Consider the following 21,330-nt stretch of genomic DNA (forward strand, 5'->3'; position numbering starts at 1 on the left):
GAATGTAAAACATGTGCGTTTAAAAATGAATTATTTTTAGAAATTGAATACGTTACATTGCGTAATAACACCTGTTGTTCTTTTCGAATGTTACTGGCTTTTTATGTTTCGAGATGAATTTATTAGATTGTATATCGCAGAAGTTGCCGGTGGCATGCTTCGAAAATGCTTGTCACAGACAGAGCTTAACATGAAGCAAAACTGTACAGAAGACTCAATTGTTAGAGTCTTCCCAGAACATCTCTTCTCACAAAACTGAGGGCAGGGCTGACTTATTGTCTGCTGTGTCGTGTAGGAGACAGAACTTCTGGACTTCTTTTCAATACGATATACATTTTTTTATCGATTATTATTACTAAACATATTTGATTTCTCTTTCCCCTTTTAAAAAGATTTTTTAAACTTTATTCAACATGTTTTTTCTTTGGTATTACATTACGAGAACATTCGTCCGAAAGCTGTATTAAGGTACAGGACACCTAACCTCTCCCATGTTCTGGTTATATTTAACTTGCAGGGGTGCGCACTCTTCTCGCAGTATTCTCTGTGACGATGAAGGTCGGACTGACTTGTGGCATGGTTCCAAATGGTCTTCCGTCTTTCGTTCGAGTTTCTGTGTAATGCACCAGCCGAGCATAATAGTGTCAGCATGAAGAAAAGGGATCGACTTTAATGTTCTCTATACCTTACGTTCTTCATAAAAACACCGACCGTTTTTGATTGTGGCATTCATTCAAATTTCACAACAAAATAACGCCAGCAATTTTTTTGCCAATGCAACTGCAACGGCAGTGCCGAATGCGACACTAACTAACTGTGCAACCTAGTTCCCAGGCAGCTCGCTTTTATGAGCGCGAGGGAACCAAAGTTCACTAATTATCGTTCATTGTGTATTCACTTGACGAAGTACACCAATGTGAAGGTAGGTCAATGGGACTTGTATTTCATCAGGGAGGACGGTCAGTATGACCGCAGTGATCAAATATTTATTTTAGGCGCTGTATATAAAGGGTCCTGTACTTATACTCATATGTTGTGTTTTGGTTTATAAGTCCTTCCAGCTTTAATGAGGTACAACGATGGCAAGGTAGAGAATCTCTCAGAAAATTACTGTCCAACTAGACAGCAATCTTGACTGAGTAACAAATTCAAGAAAGACTTTACCAAAGATATAAGCACAGACTTAATGCAAAGGAATTTAAGTAAGTAAGTTATATTTGCCATCATTATAAAATCGTTAAAAATATTTACAGAGAAAAAGAAATTGAAAACAAATAAATAAAATAATAAACTATATATAATATTAAAATGTATCATAAAAAATATAAAAAAAATTAAATGCAATTTTCCTGAGTGTTGATATGTTTGATGGCTGGATAACACAAAACAAGCCAAGGCGAGATTTCCATTGTGGTCCATTTCTACCCTTATAGAAAAAAAGATAAGCATAACGAAAACGAAAGGATTATCAAAAGATCATATGAATTTAATTCACAAAATCATCTGAGTCCCTTCTCGTTATAACATCAAAATAGTGCTTTTTTAGGTTGTGTTTAAAACTGTTTGTAGTACTAGATCTTTTAAGACCCTCAGGAAGAGTATTCCATAAGGAGGGTCCAAGGTAGGAAAGACACTGTTGACCTTGGGATGTTTTTACACAAGATTGTTCAAGCCTCTGGAATGATGAACGAGTCGAAGCTCTTCTATGACTTGATGGAATAAATACATCAGACATGTACAGAGGACATTTTTTCTGAAAAAATTTATATGCATGATTGTTTACGCATACTTTAAACCTTTCGCCAACTGGTAGCCAATTTATTTCCTTAAAATCCGTAGCACCTACATGTGATCTGCTACTTTTTTGTAAATAGAAGCGAACACATTTGATTTGAGCAACCTGGAGCTTCTTTTTTAAAACTTTTGTCAGGTTTGGATACCACACAGTACTGGCATAGTCGAAATGTGGTAGAGTTACAAAGAAGTCGTCGCAGATCCTTGTTCAAAAATGAGCTTTGACGATAAAGAAATTTAATTTTGCCATTAATTTTGTTAATCACATGTAAGGCCATTGACTCACCAGACAGTGATTGGTCAAAGATGCAACCAAGATATTCAACTTTCGTATGCTGCTTGATTTCTACTCCATTGTAGGAAATATTAAGTTTTTAATTTGAGTTTATAACATGGTCAAGTAATTTTTGCAATGATGTGAAAATAATCAATCAAAATTCTGTTAGTTTCTTTTTCTTTATTAATTTATCAAACCACCTTAAAATGTATAATGGAGCTAAATGAACATTTAGCTCATGTTAATTGTGGTGACTGCAGTAATGTCTCGGTTGCCTTGTACTTACTAATGTTCTTAGGATCACATATAAGGAAACTTTACTTGAAACAATATTGGTCAATACAGGATGGGAGACTTGCCTCGCCTACCAGCTTTAAGATGCCTCGCTTATTAGGACAGGCCTATAAATACCTGTATATTACCCATTTCAAGTTTGGCTCTGCAAACAACCAGTTAGAGCTAAAGATTCCCACCCGCCCTCCCTATACTATTCATAATGCTGTGTAGGGTTTGCCAAACTAACAACATTTTTGTTTTGTTTTATGTGATGTCACTCGGTCAACCAATGCGGAGTATCATTGCCTCATCACCACATAGCGTTCGTCACCGCAACCATTGTTAAAGACACAGTTATCCGAGTTCAGTATATGACTGGTTTAAAATGGCTTATCGCTCACGCATCAACAAAGATGGAGACACTTGCTCTAGCTGCACGGTTTCCTTGAACAACTATTTGGCTAGCAGTGTTGTCAAGGTTTTAGTCCAGCAGTGGGAGCAAGAGTCCTGGCTAATTACACATTGCGCGTTTTAACTGATGGGGATGTCGGGCTTCCTAAGTCAGCCAGAAGTTTGGACAGATACACGTGTGTGGCCTGTTGATTATATCATTACTTGATATTATTACTGTATGCTATTATTAATTTATAATATTATTATTAATTATATTGAAGAATAGAAGAGAATAATGAGATGTGAGGAAGTAATGCCGTGGGAGACATTCACAATTGCAGTGCAGCCAAGATGTGCATGTCGTTGTGAGTGTGTCATACCATTAAAGTGCATTATGACGAAGAGAATAATGAGATATGCCGTGGTAGACATTCAAGCTTGTCGTACCATTGAAGTGCATATGTAATGCCGTGGGAGACATTCAAGCTTGTCGTTCCATTGAAGTGCATTATGATGAAATGATGATGAAATGCCGTGGTAGACATTCAAGCTTGTCGTACCATTGAAGTGCATTGTGACAGGAGAATAATGAGATATGCCGTGGGAGACATTCAAGCTTGTCGTACCATTGAAGTGCATATGATGAAATTAATGCCGTGGGGGACATTCAAGCTTGTCCTACCATTGAAGTGCATTATGATGAAATGCCGTGGGGGACACTCACAATGGAGTGCAGCCTAGATTGCATGTCATTGGGAGTGGGTCATACCATTGAAGTGCATTATGATGAAGAGAAGAACGAGATATGTCATGGGAGACACTCACAACGGAGTGCAGCCAAGATGTACGTGTCATTGTGAGTGTCTCATACCATTTAAGTGCATATGCTGGGGTTAGTGCTGTTTTTGTATCTGCACATGTATCTGTCCTGCCTGTTATTGTTTAATCTTATTGCCTGGCATCCCAATCCATGCCCCAAATATACAATTGCGTTCCAATGCGAAGGATGTTGTATAAATTTATTTCATAATACAATGTTCTCTACTATTATGATGTGTTTTCACTGAGGAACCCGGACAATTAATGTTTGGTTAATTACTAAGTTCGAAAGCTGCCAGTCAGTTAAGTAAAAAATTTTACCAAAGATTCAAAACTCTTGTCACAGAAGTAAGCAATCTACTTTGTCCTATATGTTGAAATTAATAGCAAATAATTATACTAAATAAACATTGAAATTTATGTCAAATGTTTTAAACATTATATAAACTTAATGGCCAAATGCACCTTGGTTCTGCAAGTGGTAGTTAGCGAAGAATGAGGTAGTGGAGTTAATTTGTGGAAAAACAACAAGCATGGAATATTTTTTGTCGCTCTAGTTATTTGACACAGAATGTCAAAAATTGTGATCTGAAAAAAGGTCAGTCGGTTGATTCAAATATCAGAATATGATGAAAGAATATGTGAAAAAAGTATATATATTGATTCGATTTGTAAGTCTACTGCTTATGGTACGTCATCCTGCGTGTACCCCAGTAAGGACATTGTGTGTCAAGCTCAGGTGTATGTTAGGACATACCGTAAATTAACAATAAGACGGTTCAGGAAAGGAAAGGTACAATGGGTAGTTGTTAACTAAAAGAGTGAATATGCTGTGCTGCCTTCATCAGCATTTGTTTTGTGGTGTGTGCGTACTCATTAGATAAGGGCAATTTTATACGAGTAGTTTTAAAAAAGACATAAAGGAAACAACAAATGTTGTAATAAAAAAGAGAGAAAGGAAACAATGAAGTTATAAAAAAGAGAGAGAAAAGAAAACAAGGAACAGTTGTAAATAATTGCGAGAAGGAAAAAATTGTGAGAAGGTAACAACAAGAAGTTGTTGAAAACAAATACGCTTTATGACAAATTCATTAAATGAAATACATTTGTCTTTCTAATACTGTGTTTTTTCTGGAAACATTAGCAATTAAACAGAAAGTTTTTTTTTTCATTTTCTGCGAAATTTAATATTTGATCATCTGTGAAAGTAAAATCCTGCAAAATCCATATAACTTGGTCAACTAAAAAAAATTAAATGAGCTAGAGAAAATACAATAATTTTATTGTTTTTTGTAATAACAAATTTCTCACTGGCAAAACTTTTCTCCAGAGGTCATGAGGGATGCAAATGAGTGTAAAAACTTTGAGTGTATTTCAAAATTTGTGGGAAAAAACACTCAAAAATTCACTCAAAAAAACCCACATCAATTTTAAAAATAAAAAAAAAATTTTAGCTGAAAGGGAAGCAGCCATGTTTTATCAACAATTTGTATCAACATAACTTGGTCTATCAGCAATGTGATGCTGATGAAAAAACATGCCTTTTATAGCATCCTTTAATCTAGCTATTCTGATTGCTTGTGAATACGTTAAAATAAGTTAACACAAACATATGATGCAAAGCAAACAGATGGAATGCGAGCAGGCAGATGATCATCCAAAAACTTGAACAACAAAAACAATACGTTTAGTGTAATTTTTACACGGAAGCAAATATTGCTTACTAAGCTATTTTATGCGCATGCGTTGAAGAAAACGAAAGATCAAAACATTACCAGTGGTCAGTCTACATTCACAGCAATTCAACTTATGTTTAGAACTTACACTAAGTGAGTGTGATCAATGATCAAAACATTCTCCTGCAAAACTGATTACGGGAAAATTACCCACACTTCAAAAAATCCAACACATATCAAAAAGAGTATCAAAATATTCCATTTGTTTTTATTATTTTTATTATGTAAATGTTTCTTAGTAGCTGTTAACTCATGAATCTTGCAGCCAATGGAGCTGATCCTGCGGGAGAACTTCTTTTTTCCAATTTTAACCAGGATAAAACGTAAGTGAGAAAATATTATCTAGCTAGCAAGGTTACAAAATGTTATTCTTTTTCTTCCTAACTTTCTACATTTTGAAACTTGTGAAAACAAAGCAATACCAAAGAAAGATTTACCTAAATATTCTGTGTAATTTAAATAGCTTACAGTCACACAGACACACACTATAGCACTTGTCCCAATATAGATTAGTAGTGAATGTTTACAAAGAGGGTGCTGATAAGCCACAATCGCCCCAGATATAAGGGCGAGTTTCCCGAACTAGCCTGGAGCATTTCCAAAATGCAATTCCTTGTAACATGCCCTTGGATAAAGGAGTTGATAAAGTTTATATATAAGTTATTTTTAAAGTAAACTTTATCAAAAACCGTTAAAACAGTTCTTTTAAGAAATTCGGTACCACATAGTAAGTTTACTTTAATTTTATAGTTTTTTGGATCATATCGGTGTCTGTTTTTTTTGTTTTTTGAAAAATTGTTCAGGCCTATGCAGGTTTTTTCGGGTGATTACTTGAAATTTTTTTCAAAATGCCGAACTTGTCCGAAAAAGCATGCACTTTTTACGACGTATGCAGCTTATCGGCACCCTCGTATGTTTGCAAAGATCCATATATATTTTACATTCTGACAGGCAAGAAAAGAAGAAGGACAGACTTTCCTTTCTTGCCTGTCAGGATGCATGCGCAATAGACCAAATTAGCTAAAATATTTTTAGGAATATAAGTTTGAAAATGCATTGGAATTGTTTATCTCAACTATTTTAAGCTAGCCTAGCATATGGACCTATATATATATATGATAGATAGATAGATAGATGTGCATATTTTACATGGCTAGCCTCACAAATATCGAGGGATATACCCTGTCTATTATTTCCAGGAGGGGCCATGGCGTAGATGGAGAGTCCTAGAGTATTTAATGCTCATTTTGAGCTACGCAGACCCAATTAGAGCCCGCGCTCTACTAGACAACTCCCGGCAACATCCAACGGCCCACACAGTGTGCCATCCCAATAGGGATCTGTGGGGAGGTAATAAAATATTTTTCCTAAAGTATTCTCCAGCCTGTCTAGTTTTTTATTATTATTATTATTATTATTATTATTATTATTATTATTATTATTATTTTGTTTTTAAAAAATATATATAAAATATGAGAATGTTAGAAAAAAAAGAAAGAAAAGAAAATAAGAATCAAATAGCAGATTATGGACAGAAAATTAGCAAAAATGGGAATTAGAAAAAATTTGAGTTTAGGATTCAAACTAAGGTAATAGACCTAGAATTCACTTTGTTTCAAAAACTTTTTAGAATTTTTCATACTCTTTTCTTCCCTGATATTAGAGAAGAGACTATTAAAAATTAAAGCTCCTTGATAATACGTAAGCTTGCGACCAGCTTCCGTCTTGATGCTAGGTAAGACTAATTTAGATCTATTTCCTCTGGTGTTAATCGAATGGCTAACCAATGTATAATTGCTGTCAACAGTAATATCATTAACGGCTTTGAACACCTCAATTGCTACTTTCCGTTTTCTTTGAGTGACGAATGTTGACCAATTCTTGCGGGTTTTGATGATGTGCTTAGCTCTTCTCAGCAAGGACTCAAATTTTCCAATCCATGTTTTATTCATTCCACCAAATATGCCGTAGCAGTAGAAGAACAGTGGATGGATTATTAAGTTAAAGATGGTTTCAGCAACATTTGGAGAAATTTTGTAACATATTTTATATAAAAGTTTGATGCATGAGGTTATACACTTGTATGTTTTTTTAAGGTGATGGTTCATGTTAAGGTGAGTATCCAGTTGAATCCCAAGGTATTCGTAATAATCTGGTTGGTTTATATCATTTTGATCAATCACAATACTGACAGAGGCTTGTGGTTTTCAGGACGCAAAGACAATAAATTCTGTTTTGCCCTTTTTTGGATTAAGAATTAGGCAATTTTTCTTCATCCAATCGTGAATGATATTTGCATCCAAATTTATACAATGTTCAATTTCATCTAACGACTTGCTTGATGAATATTGACCGTGTCAATACTCATCAATACTCGACAGTGTTTCAATTGGCACGGTAAGTCATTGATAAGAAGAATAAATAGCAATGGACCCAGGATGGAACCTTGGGGTACACCATACGTCATATTTTCAGGATCTGAATATGCTCCATCAATAAAACAGTTTGACTTTGTTTAAAAAGATAACTGCTTAACCAATCAATTTCAGTGCTAGTAATACTATAAAAAGACAGTTTCTGGAGAAGGCAGCCATGGTTTATGGTATCAAAGGCCTTTCTGAAATCCATGAATAGAGCTCTGGTTGTCTTACTTTTATCCATATTGTATCTTATATCGTCAACAGTGATTTAACCGCTTCACGTGTAGATCTTTTTTGTTGAAAACCATATTGGTGCTCACTCAATAGATCTTGATTTTCTAAATAATCGGCTAGCTGGTCGTAGACGATTCGTTCGATTACTTTAGACAACACCTTTAGTACGGAAATGGGTCAGTAGTTATCTATGTTTGAGCGATCGACAGATTTATGCAATAGTATTATTTTTGCAGATTTTTCACAGGTTGGAAATGTGCCAGTTTCCAAACTCTTGTTTATCAAGAACATGACAGGTGCAGCTAGTTTGTTTGAGATGTCTTTAATTATTCTACTGGGGATAGTGTCAATACCAGCAGCTTTAGCCGTTTTAACCGATTTTAGTACTCTATTCACCTGATTAATTGTCACTGGTTGGAATTTAAATGATACATTCCTTTTATTAATCATGCACATATAATTACGTATGTTGAACAGTTTCCAAGTAAAGTTGGTTATTGATGATTTCATGAGACTTGAACCAACTTTGGTGAAAAAAGAGCAAAAATTGTTCGCAATTGATTGAATATTGGATGTTACTGTACTATTGATTACGAATGTTTTGCTTGGACTTGACGAATCTTTAGCAGGATAGCACGACTTAATTTGTTTCCAAAAATCTCTTGGATTTGCTGAAGATTCTTTCAGAACAGCACGAACGTGGTTTGCCTTTGCAACACGAATGCGATTGGTTACAGAGTTTCAGTAAGATTTATAACTTTCCCAATCTCCAGTAGAATTTGATCGTTTAAAACGGCGATGATGATAATCACCTGTATTCATTAAGTTTCTGATTTCTCTGGTTATCCAGGGGTTGGATTTTCCACATACAGTTTTTTCTTTTAGTGGCGCATGTTTATTGATTGCGGTTGATAAGTAGTATTTGAATAAGTTCCATGCTTGGTTTAAGTCAGTGACAGTTAAACATTTCTCCCATGACACGTTGCGAATTTCATTCTTTAGATCTTCTTTGTTGTATTTTAAATAATCACGTGCTTTGATGTTCTTTTGAAGATAGCGTTTACAGTTAGCTTTTCGGCTGATTCCGATTAGGCAGTAATTGCTGAGAGAGTTAGTACACCAAAGAGTCGTTTATTTTTGATTTATCGGTTGTAAAAATTAAATCAATTAGTGATCTACTTTATTTTGAAATGCGTGTAGGCGATTTAATGACCTGACTGTAGTTATACAGTTTAACCAGATCTTTTATGTTAGAGTGTACTCTTGGGAGATTGTAATCACAATTATTATCAAACTTTGAGATAAAGTTTTTATCAAGAAACTTTAAGGAATCCGAGGTGGTTGATAAGCTGATCAGATTAACAAAGATTTTGATTTCAGAATAAATAATTCTATCTACAAAAACTCAATTCCATTGATCTCTAAATCACACCTGCGATATTGTAAATCTTCCTAAATATAAAAAGAAACACCACCATCACGACCATTCTCGCGATCCTTTCTCTCAAGTACATACCCCGGGATAAGTAGCTCTGAATTCAATGCAGTGTCGTTTGTGTGTGTCTCAGAAAACTAACAATATGAAAACAGTTTTTCGCATTGGACAAGAAAGATTTTATGATATTCAACTTTCCGCAGATCCCATTTATGTTTTGATGTAGAAATGTCATGCCTCTCTTTGCAATGAAGTCTGACATAACAGGATCAAAGGTATACAGAATTTTCGGTTCATCTGGTGGGATACATTCGCTGCAGTAAAATTTCTCTATGTTTTCATCTATTCTGTCTGTAAGGCATTTAAGATGGAAAATATTTCCACAGGAACAGCATTTCTCAGAGGTTTGATTTCTTCTAATACTTTCACCACAACCATAACAAGAAATACCATAATTAAAAACCATAAACAAAACAGCAAGTAGCATTATCGAACGCACGTCTGCCCATGCTGCCGTCTTGAATCGTATCTAAGAAATAACAATATAGACGTTTGTTTGGTAATTAATTAATGATCACAAAGATATCATGTCAAAGCCTTCTTGCCAGTAAAAAGAGAAAGTTACTGAGAAAGATTAAATCAGGGAATTAAGATGTTTACATAATTTGGACAGTTTAGCTATATCTTCTCTGTTATATAAGAACTGAGTTTACCAATTTTATCAACAGGGTTATTTTCACTTTATATTATTGATTGGCACAGTCTATTGTTTATATTAATTGGCTGTGCATATGCATGGTATCATGAACAAACTTTGTTAAAAGGGTTAGTTCGGGAATAATTGGTGCAAGTTTGGGAATTACCAGGCGGAAGGCGCAAAAATTTTTCGCACAAGTTTAAAATCCGGGCGTTTTTGTTGAGTCTGCATCTTCGGTCAGATCAGTCTGTATTTAATTTTAAGATCAAAAGATGATTTACTTCAAAAAAGCATTTGGAAGTGTTGGTTAACAGTGTACTGCTTGCATTCACTGGGTAAACAACATGTGTTATGATATAACTCATCTATTAAATCGTCACCAACTGAAATTGTCAATAAACATGATAAGTTTCTATGTGGTATAGCTATATACTACTATTTTGAGATCCTTTGTTTAGTGGTTTTTCCTGAAAACACACGCAACTCTTTTCACATTATGTATGGAAATAACGATGTTTGCAGAAATATCCTTAGTTTGTGTCATCAGACTGGTAAGTTGGAATAAGGGAGAAATTTTACCAACCACTTACAATCTTCTTGTTTTATTAGATGTTTGCGATGTATGTGCATTGAAAACAAACTATATACACCCCAACCCTCACACTTAATCGCAAAGCTGGTTTCTCCATGTATACTTGTGATAATGTCCCTTAGAGTTTTGTAATAACATAATGCAGCTGTATTTGGAAACCAGTTTTTTTCTTGGTAAACAAGTCAGTTGATGTGGGTCAAAAAATGAGAAAACTTGGAATGTCTTAGGTATTAAATCTAAAATGTTTCGTACTATGCTGTTAGTTATTAGAAAATAAGATCCGTTAATTTTAAAGGTAAAGACCAGGATACATTTGTTATTATCATTAAATATATTCTATTATACAGTTATAATTTTCCTACAATATACTTTTAATTTTGTGGTAATATCATTATATCTTCATTTAATTTCATATAATTGTTGCCACAACTACGCTAGCAGATATTATTAAAATCAAACTCGTTTGATTTTACTCAAATGCAGCAATTTATGAGGTTATGGCGCTCATGCCAGATGTAAAAATTATACATATTATAGCTATATTATGAGAAATTATAAGAAATTATAACCATATTTTAAACATATTTTAAGAAATTATATTGATATTATAAGGTATATTTCAGTGATATTATACTCAGTACTATACTATATATTCAGTGATATAAGGGTTTCAGACCCTTAATTCTACTTTGTTGTTTAAACAGATAAAAGGTATATGTGTGACAAGGCCTCCAGTGTGTGGAGTTTGCTGATTAGAGAGAGATGTGCATAATTTACAGGGCTAGCCTAACAAATATTGAGGGATATACCCTGTCTATTATTTACAGGAAGGGTCATGGCTTGAATAGGTAGTCCTAGAGTATGTACTGCTCATTTTGAGTTACTTGCGTAACTTAAAATGAGCATTACATACATACCAAAGTAGGGTCCACTCTCTACCAGACAACTCCCCGCAATATCCAACAACCAAACAGTGTGTCGTCTCCCCAAACTTTCTTAACATGGCTTAGGTTAACTGAGGGCTATAGTAATATTTACTTGGCTATATTGAAGTGTGAGAGGCCAGGGTTATAATCACTAAGCTACAGTGCCACTTAAAAATTGTTAAATCGTCCTCTAGTTATTTAAATCTTTAAATTTATCGTAATTTAAATAATTTTGGACCAAAGCATATAGATATAACTAACACTGTTCAGGAAGTGTCATTTTAGAAGTGTCAAACTTCTTTTTCATTGTACAGTCATTAAAAACAAGGCTTCATGTTAAATTGAGAACACTATGAATTTGTTCCTATAAACTGTTTGAATGCATAAACTGCTGATGTAAGTAGTCAGTTTGCTAAAGTGGTCTGTTATATTTAGAAACTAAATTTGAGGCTAAATAACATGAAAACAGATGGGAATAACTAATGGCATCTTTCCTGGTGTAACCAGGAACCACCTGCACCAACTCCAAAAAGCTGGTCCTAAGTGATTTTGATATGGGCTAATTGGCTAGTAAAATTAAAAAAACAGCCATGCTAATTAAATTTTCTATACATGTTTTTAAAAAGGGCAAATTCTCAGTCATATAAGGCTTGTATTTTATTTATAAATGTTGACAACATATAACATTTATTACAAGCCACCATATTTTGTTTCAGAACAAGGAAAGCACAACCATACAAAACTATGAGTTGCCATATTCTATTGGAAAATAACAAAGCATGGTTGTACAAAGCTTATAAATATTTTTTATAATATGACGACAATTGATACAAAGCTTAAAAATCTGTAACTTATACAACATATATCCCTGAGAAATAACAACGTAATAACAATAGTAAGACTAAAATTTTACTGATTTTTTTCCTAAAAAACATATCAAGCATCGGGAAATATCTTTTAAATATGGATTTTTTTATAGAATTAATTCGACACTTTAAACTGCCATTTTTTATAGTTTAAGGTGGTACCTTCTATGGTACAGCTCAGGCCATTCCTTGAGACAAGTGTGATCGCACGCGCACTCCCCCTGCACACTCGTAAAAGGATTTACGAGTGCTTTTTATCGCACTTGTGAATTTTTTCTTTTTCTAAAATATTATATAGCGATGAAAAAGGCTATTATGCTGATTACATAACATTCATTTCTTTGTGATTGATTTGTTTAAAAAGAGAACATTAAAGTTGGCCCCTTTCCTTGCATGCCAACACTCTTATGCTCGGCTGGTGCATTACACTGAGACTCGAACGAAAGACGGAAGACCATTTGGAACCATGCCACTAGTCAGTCCGACCTTCATCGTCACAGAATACTGCGAGAAGAGTGCCCACCCATGCAAGTTAAATATGAGATATCTAAAATATCTAGAAATATATTTAATGCCAAAAACATCTAGCAAATCTGCCAAAACATCATCTTGTTCAACAGTGTTTCAACCTTGCACTTGTGGTTAATACGTTTTACAAAATTCATTTCTATACAGCTTAAATAACATATAACGTTGCGGTCAACAAAAAATAGTTAAGTGTGAATCACACCTGCAAATATTAACATCGCACTTGTAAATTTTGCTTACGAGTGCGATTTTTCGCACACCATAGCACTCGTAATTTTTTTAGTGGGTGCTTTTTGTAGCTCTGGCATAGTTTTATTCAAGAAATGGCCTGCAGCTCTATCCATAATACACCCAAGCTCCAATCTGTTTTTACAAATATTTAGACAGTTCTTAATTCATAATGTTAGCACAACTTGTTAATAATCATTTTTAAGCACCAAAGTTTAAAATTACACATCCTTTTAATTTTAATTGAGGATGTTGTTGTTTACAGGTGACTGTCTGCAACAGTCACCTGTCTTAAATATGCAAATCTATTGTCGCACTCCTAGCATGGTATTTGATTTTAAATCAGTACACCAAACTGGACTTTCCAGTGCTTAAAATCTAAGGACCTAAAATGCTGGCTAAACCAATTTTTTTAAAAAAAACGAAAAAAAATTATTGTGGACAAATATTGTAAAATGACCAGTATTTAAACATAGATAAATGCATCATAAAGGTGGAAACTTTCATTGTACTTAGATAAAAAAAGTATGACATTTTGTTTGAATAAAAGCACACATTTTACCAATTATACAACATTGACACTTCAAAGTTTGTTTTATAATGCTAACATTTTAACAGGAGTTTTGTAATAAAAAATGTGACATTATATTTTTTTCTTCACAATACTTTAGTTAACCCACAAATGCTTTATGCAAATATAAATTATACAATCTGGATAAACAAATTTTTTTCCTTGCTTGAATTTCAGTGATTTTACGCTTGTGGAAGGCAGGATTAAGTGCTGGTTGACCGTTTGTTTTTGTATCCTGATATTTGAATTCTTAAATTTCGGCAGTTAGTGACCATTGACCAGCTGTTTTGTATTGTTTCAGAAATGTTGTGGTACTTACCTACACATTTTACGTTCCAGATAAGCCACATGTTACACTACACACACAATTTTTGTAAAACCAAATTGTTTCTATCAATTTTTCTTTTTTCAGCATTTTTCGTGGCATGCAATGTTTAAAAATTAGACCATAATAATCTTGTCACAAATGTTGGATACAGTTTAATCAGTCACCAGAAACAAACAATCGTATCAAAGTGAATTTTTCTTTGTAATAATGTGTTATATATTTCCATTATGTAAATTAATAACAATATTGCTTGCAAACATATATATCAGTATCACAAAACATTTTGTCAACAATTAAGACCAAATTATCTTATAAATTTGTTTTGCTAGGCAATACATTTACCACCAAAACATAGGTACAGGGCTAAACATTATAAACCAGTAGTTTCTTTTCAAAACAAAGTCTAAAAAGAGAATTTACAGTTACAGTTGTTAAATTTCAAATATGTAACATTCTGAATAAAATTCTTGCAATGCAGGTTTATTAATCATAGAAGGTGTCAAAATTATGCTAAATGGGAGCATAAGTATTTTTCAGCACAAAAAATGTTATGCAGCATACCTATTATACACACTAGAAGCTGATATCAAATAAGGATGTATAGATTTAAAGGAAAAGAAACTTTGCTTGCTAAATTCTTCTTCTCATCAAGAGAGTTACGGAATATATGCTCTTATATGTAAATATACATCTTTAGTAGTTTGTGCTTAATTTCTAACAACCTTACATTTTGTGTCAAGTTGCTCTATTTATGTTTCAGGTCTCTTGCTGTTGGATCTCGATTTGGATATAAATTATTCTCTCTAAACACCATTGAAAGACTAGAAGAAATTCATGAATATGGTATGTGTTCTACTTTCGTTCGATTTTGTCGGATGTCTCATCTACAAATCAGAAATTCTTGACATATATCATGCTTATTTGTGATATTCTTAGTCTTCACTTTTCTTCAGATAAGGGAGATGTGTGCATAGTTGAGCGACTTTTTTCCAGTAGCCTGGTAGCTATTGTTAATTTGTCTGCACCAAGAAAATTAAAAGTTTGTCATTTCAAGGTAGGTTGAAATTAGTTTCTGTTTTTCTAACACAGAGTATAATAGATTCCACTTAATCCCAAATTCTATTAATTCACTTAAATTATATTTCAGACCAGGAATTTTTGAGAATCTTGTAATCTTAAAAAATGATGCAAACAAACTGGGGCTTAACTACATTGACGCAAAAAAAGTTAATTTACAACATCTCTTTTTAATTATAGTAATCTTACCTTATTTTGAAGTATCATTTAATATCATCAAAAAAGCGAACCATTTTTTCAAAATCCCTTCGGTTTTAAAAAGCTCAGTAAAAAGCGCTAAATTCAGCAAACAAATCGTAAATCAACCCTTTAGGCATTTACCAAGATAGCACTCTACAATATGATCAATAACTTTGACTACATCATCGTTATCCGTAACAAATAGTTTTGTATTAGAGTGTCTTTCAAAATTGTACGTGAACACAGAGAGTAGTACATGAAATTGATTTTGTATATCCTGGCATGCTAAAAAAACAGTAAGGTAACCTACTTAACATGTTAGCTTGAAATTTTGATAATAATAATAAGCGTCCCATTAACATGTGTTTTGTGGTGTTTTTTAAAAAAAATAGTTTACAAACTTTCTTTTTGTAGCCAGCTTATTTGGACAGCAAAGTCCAAATACAATTCTACTGTAATGTTTTTGGGTTTTTTAAAAATACAAGCATTTAATATAACATATGTTTTTCTGTTTATTTAGAAAGGAACTGAAATATGCAACTACAGTTACCCAAATACAATACTTGCTGTTCGTTTGAACAGAATGGTAAATTCTTATTTATGCTAAACTAATTTAAAATTACACATAGTTTGCACATTTTTTACCATCACACATTTTTTCCTGTGTCAATTTTCACAATAAAAAATGTTTTTATCTTTCAGAGGCTTCTGGTGGTTTTAGAAGAAAGCTTGTATATACATAATATTAGAGATATGAAGGTAATCTTGTTTCTGTTTTCACAAACCTTTTGTTTATCACTTATAATTTTTATTCTTTATTTCTTTCTTACCCTGCCCCTTTGTAAACAATTAAACATTGCATATCTAGAAAAAATTCAATAAATGTTCCTGGCTGTTCTATTCTCATTTTTTTAAATCAAATGTCATCTCTTAATGAACAAAGCTCGGAATGAGCACATATCATCACTTGGCGAGTACGTAGCAGCCAGAAGTACATGTTACTTTTATAGAAATAGCGTTCTTACTTGCTTGTGGTTGGGGTCATTAAAATTCGATCCTTTCTCCCAATATATTATGTATATGGTTGCAGATGTTCCAAATGTTTTTCTAAGTTTCCCATGAATTATCACACAGGTTCTTCATACGATACGTGATACTCCACCAAATTCTAATGGTGAGTATACTATTCTTGTTAGAACACTTCATGAAACATTCGACTGTGAGATAACAGGTATAAAAAATATATCTTTTTTGTTTTTTGTAGGTTTGTGTGCTTTATCTGATAATTCTGAAAATTGTTATGTTGCTTATCCTGGTAACAGTCAGGTAAAGATATCCTGTTTATTCATTAATTTGTCCTCCCAAATCACTGACTCATTTTTTACCAGTTTTCTTTGCAATCATGGCAATGATACAACTTATTTTTAGATTGGAGAAGTTCAAATATTCGATGGAGTCAATCTGGTATGTTAAAATTGATGCGCTATGCATTCCTCATATAGGCTTTCCCCTTGATTATTCTTTTGTGGACTGTTTTGCTGTGACGTTATTCGAAATACATTAGAAAATACATTAGAAAATACATTAGAAATACGCAGACTCGAAACTGCTGATAGTAAAATAGATTTCATAGATCTGCAAATTTTGCTTATTTTACCAAAGTATAAAATATGATAGAAGATGATTTTTACTTTAATGTGTATCTTTTTGAGTTTTTTAAACTACAACACTGCATTTCTCAATGCTGTAACGCAATTCTTCAAAGTTCAAGAATAACTACACTGTTAATTCTAAGCACATCCAATAGTTTTTTTGAAACATATATATACTGGTTTAAAAAATTAAATGGGTAATCTTCAATATTTTGCTTCCTTTAATATAGCATGATTTCATGATTTTAGCATCATTTACCTTTTTTTTACATATTTTCCTACTTTTTTTGGCATCATATGGAATCTTCATGTAATAAGTACACATCAAATTTCTTAATTAAATGTCCTTCCAAGGTTGAAAATTAAATAATTGAAATAAAAACTGATTGAAGCATTACAGTAGAATTACTTTGACCAAACCCTTGGCAAGTACGGAGCAGTAAATATAGCATGTGTATTTTATATACATGCTATGTTTACTGCTCAGTCATGTGTTTTTTTATTTGGATGGCTTCATTAACCGTTATCCTCTTCCCTGAACAGGCATATAGTTATTATTGCCAAGTTTTAAGCTACCCAGTCTCCATTAAAGTTGAGTAAGGTATTTTTGTTGTTCTAGCGTGCTGTTACGATGATTGCTGCACATGACACTCCAGTGGCAGCAATAACATTCAACACCAATGCTACTCTTCTTGCTACAGCTTCTGAAAAGGTGAGAAAATGACCTATACCTTCCCAGGTATGACGTTGAGGCTCTTATTCCTTCGGGCGATTGCTTTAAAATTACCTGAAACTCCAGCCTAAAGTAAATTTGCAAAGTTTAAGAAATGTGGACGGGTAGTGGTGTATCTTTTTTTCTGCTGTGTCTTAGTTCATATTCGAACATCTTATGCCAGTGACTATGAAAATTTAAAATAAGCTCTACTGTTGAGCAATCAACAATTACAATAAGATTGATGTCTTGAGCTGTCTTAATGGTTTGTGTGCTTGCGTACTTGCGTAACCTTTTGAGTTGGGACTCCCTTAACAAACTCAAAGTTTATAAAGTGTATATTTCAATGGATAAGTTTTTAAGTTTAACTTTTTAGGGAACTGTTATTCGCGTTTTTTCTATACCCGAAGGGATTAAATTATTTGAATTTCGAAGAGGAATGAAAAGGTAGTTTGGTTTGTTTATTACGTTTTTAATTAATATTTTGTTTATATATTATTTTTTATGTAAGACACAGGTTCAGCCTTGATGTTTCTTAACTTTCGAAGATGATAATGAGTCTAACCTCTGTTTTACACATTTAAAAACGCTATTCAACAAAAGCTCTATCAATCCATCAATATACCTATATAATTGTTGAAATTCCCTATAATCTCGATATTGCATTAAAAAGATGTCTCTTGTATATAAAAAAACGTATGCAATGTCATTCCATAATTCGTTAGTCTCCACCTATCGGACTTCTCTTACCTAACTTTTGACCTTTCTCCTACAAATAGGTGATCCGAAATGTAATGTCAGTCTGCAAATAACTGTCTTTTCTTTTGAAGAGAACACAGCTATTTCATAGTAAATAAATTTCCTCTTGATTTTAGGTGTGCACAAATCAACTCATTATCCTTCAGTCACGACTCTCTCTTTTTGGCTTCTTCAAGTAACACGGAAACTGTCCATGTGTTTAAACTGGAAACTGATACAGACAAGTATGTAGATGTGGTTATTGAGTGCTAATCGTCACAGACCTCGTCAGCTGTTTTACAACATCGTCACTCATAAATAGAATTTGTGTTAACCTTATACGACTAGATATGTTTCCTGAAAAATCACAATTAAGACTTGCCATATGCATCTTTAGAAGATATTTTTTACTGTTTTTCCAACGCGCAATATTAAAAAGATGAAGATTAAGGAGAGAGTTGACGCTACTGGCACCTAAATGGGCTCATAAACGCATGGCAAGTATTTTAGCATTAAATTTTCATTCTTTTTTTACAGAAATAATAAAGACGAAACGCAAAGTCAATCTTGGATGGGATATTTCGGCAAAGCATTAATGACACCAGCGAGTTATCTTCCGTCACAAGTTACAGAAGTGTTTACTCAAGGAAGAGCATTTGCTGTGGCTAAACTGCCGCGTGCCGGTAATTATATTCACGATTTTCATAGCATAAAACTACTAGCTGTGTAGAAAATTTAACAGACAGTACACTTTTGTAAGCTTCGGGCAAGTCCAGGCCAGACTGACACTTAGAACTTTCAAAACCTGAACTTTATGGTTGCAATGGCTGAAGGCGAAAGTGTAACACATATTCGCTTCAAATAAAAACCCGCTTGTTACTTATGTTTTTTAAAATGCTTAATTGAAAGCTTGTTAAGCCTCTTCAAAGAGGATAGAGTTTTTTCAAACAATGTCTAATATTTGGTATCGTTTTTGCCTTAATGTGCTTTTAGGTAAAAGCACATTAAGGCACAAGGGTGAAAAGAAGGCTGAAATTTGGTTATTAGGGGCCAAATAATTCTTTAGATTTCACTGCAGTGAAGTCATTCGCATATTTTTATGTTTTTTAGGTGAACGGAATGTTTGTGCACTTGCAGTTATAAGCAAGTTACCAAGAATTCTGGTGGCTAGTGCGGATGGTTACTTGTATATATATAACCTGGATCCCACTGACGGTCAGGAGTGCCCGCTGTTGAGACAATTTCCGTAAGATTTGTTGTTGTTGTTGTAAGAATGTGCAATCATGTGCATATTTTTTTTCAAAATGACAGAACAGCATCGCCTGACGAATGTTCCGCAGCGGAAAGGTTTCGCGGGCTCTGCTTGGCAGATCTGTAAGGCAGATGACGAACGTTGAAAATGCGCTAATCGCAGTTACTGCGATTTCTGCGTTATAGAACAATCAACGCGACAGCCCGCGAAGGTCCAGGAAATCAAGTAAATAGGCCTCGCTGACGTCAGCAAGAATTATCACAGATTTAGGTTTCGTTTCCGTTGTGAATATAGACAAGTGAACAAGTTCAATTGCGCAAGTCTAATATGAAATAGCCGTATATATGGTTTGTCGGAATGATCTTAAAAAAAGAAAGAATAATTTTTATTTAATAATTTTTAAACAGGACTGCAGAACATCTGTATTCACGCAACTTGTTGTAATGAACGCTGAAGAAAATCGCTTCTTATAATATCTTAATTTTTCTTCTCGAGCTATTGTTCAACTGTATGTTTAAAAAGTAGAGAGAGAAAGAGAGAAATAAGGAGGTACGAAGATTAAACTAGATTGTCGCATTTTTATATCGTCCTTTTTTTGCGTTCCGACAAGTATGTATGTCTACAAATGCAGATCGAAAGTGCCTGTTAAAAAATTATGCCTTATTGGTTATTTAACTTATTGGTATTCCAGTATTTTTTTTTTTTTTTTTATAACGAGTATATAACAAGTCGATACTCTGTTTTTCTAAGGTTGATACCCGACGAAGATGATACGTTAAAATTACAGGTAAAAATATCTCATTAACATTTTATTTTATAAAATCTGAAAGAAAACTGAAACAAATGTCGTTAGTTTTCGAAACTGTTAACTAATGTAAACAAAGATTTTCTCGTGATTTCGCTATACTGTCAAAGATAACAAAATGCCATATAAGGAGAACAAAAGAATACCATATAAGGAATTGAATCATCTACTAATACGACATTACGAGTAACTTATGTTAATTTTGCTATTATACTTCTTCATTTATTCTCGTGTAGGAGGGTGAAAGATTTTCTGCTGGCCTTGCAGTGTCGTCGCCTACGCGCACTCCATCGCCTGGTACAAATTCGCCGTTAAAAGCCACCGTCACAGACAATGAGCAAAATTTAAGACTTGTTGATGACAATGAATATCCGCCATTAAATGTGCTGAATGAATAACGGCGAGGGAGACCTGTATCAATTAAATGCGGAGGAGATTTGTGTCACTTCTGCGGATATATATCGAGATGTTTTTGCATTTTTGTTCGAAAAATTTTCTGTATCAGTTTCTAATAGCAGGTTTAAATGTCTTAAGATGAAAGTCTATTTTTCTAATTATCGTTACAAAAAAGAAGAATATGAACAGGTTGGGAACAGCTTGAATATCTTCCTTCACCTAAACCCTTACCATTGTCTTCAACATAGGAAGGACGTGATTAGGGAAATCCGCAAGTTAAATGTTTATATAATATGCAAATCTTAACTCGTGCATGTTTTGCAGGAAAATATATAAGACAAATAATGTATTTTATTGACTCGTATATTTTATTGTTGTCAATAAATATTTTTAATTTA

General features: G+C 33.5%; 1 protein-coding gene across 1 annotated transcript; it reads left to right on the forward strand.

The window, feature by feature from the left end:
- Positions 1-5,404: 5,404 nt before the first annotated feature.
- On the forward strand, positions 5,405-21,330 carry LOC130648819 (WD repeat domain phosphoinositide-interacting protein 2-like). The gene is made up of 15 exons (XM_057454921.1): positions 5,405-5,618; positions 14,881-14,963; positions 15,074-15,174; positions 15,898-15,963; positions 16,080-16,136; positions 16,512-16,551; positions 16,642-16,703; positions 16,806-16,841; positions 17,649-17,741; positions 18,118-18,188; positions 18,617-18,724; positions 19,017-19,162; positions 19,590-19,725; positions 20,482-20,518; positions 20,773-21,330. Exons 1-15 carry the CDS (start codon positions 5,548-5,550, stop codon positions 20,932-20,934), a joined length of 1,269 nt encoding a protein of 422 aa, XP_057310904.1. The 5' UTR covers positions 5,405-5,547; the 3' UTR covers positions 20,935-21,330.

The sequence above is a fragment of the Hydractinia symbiolongicarpus genome, chromosome 7, assembly GCF_029227915.1.
Source record: "Hydractinia symbiolongicarpus strain clone_291-10 chromosome 7, HSymV2.1, whole genome shotgun sequence".
Classification (NCBI taxonomy): domain Eukaryota; kingdom Metazoa; phylum Cnidaria; class Hydrozoa; order Anthoathecata; family Hydractiniidae; genus Hydractinia; species Hydractinia symbiolongicarpus.

What these genes read in the sequence shown, in the direction of transcription:
- LOC130648819 (XM_057454921.1), top strand. Translation starts at nt 5,548, where the DNA reads ATGAATCTTGCAGCCAATGGAGCTGATCCTGCGGGAGAACTTCTTTTT. An exon ending in TTGCTACAGCTTCTGAAAAG is followed by an intron (nt 17,742 to 18,117) that starts GTGAGAAAATGA and finishes TTAACTTTTTAG; the next exon opens with GGAACTGTTATTCGCGTTTT. An exon ending in CTGGAAACTGATACAGACAA is followed by an intron (nt 18,725 to 19,016) that starts GTATGTAGATGT and finishes CTTTTTTTACAG; the next exon opens with AAATAATAAAGACGAAACGC.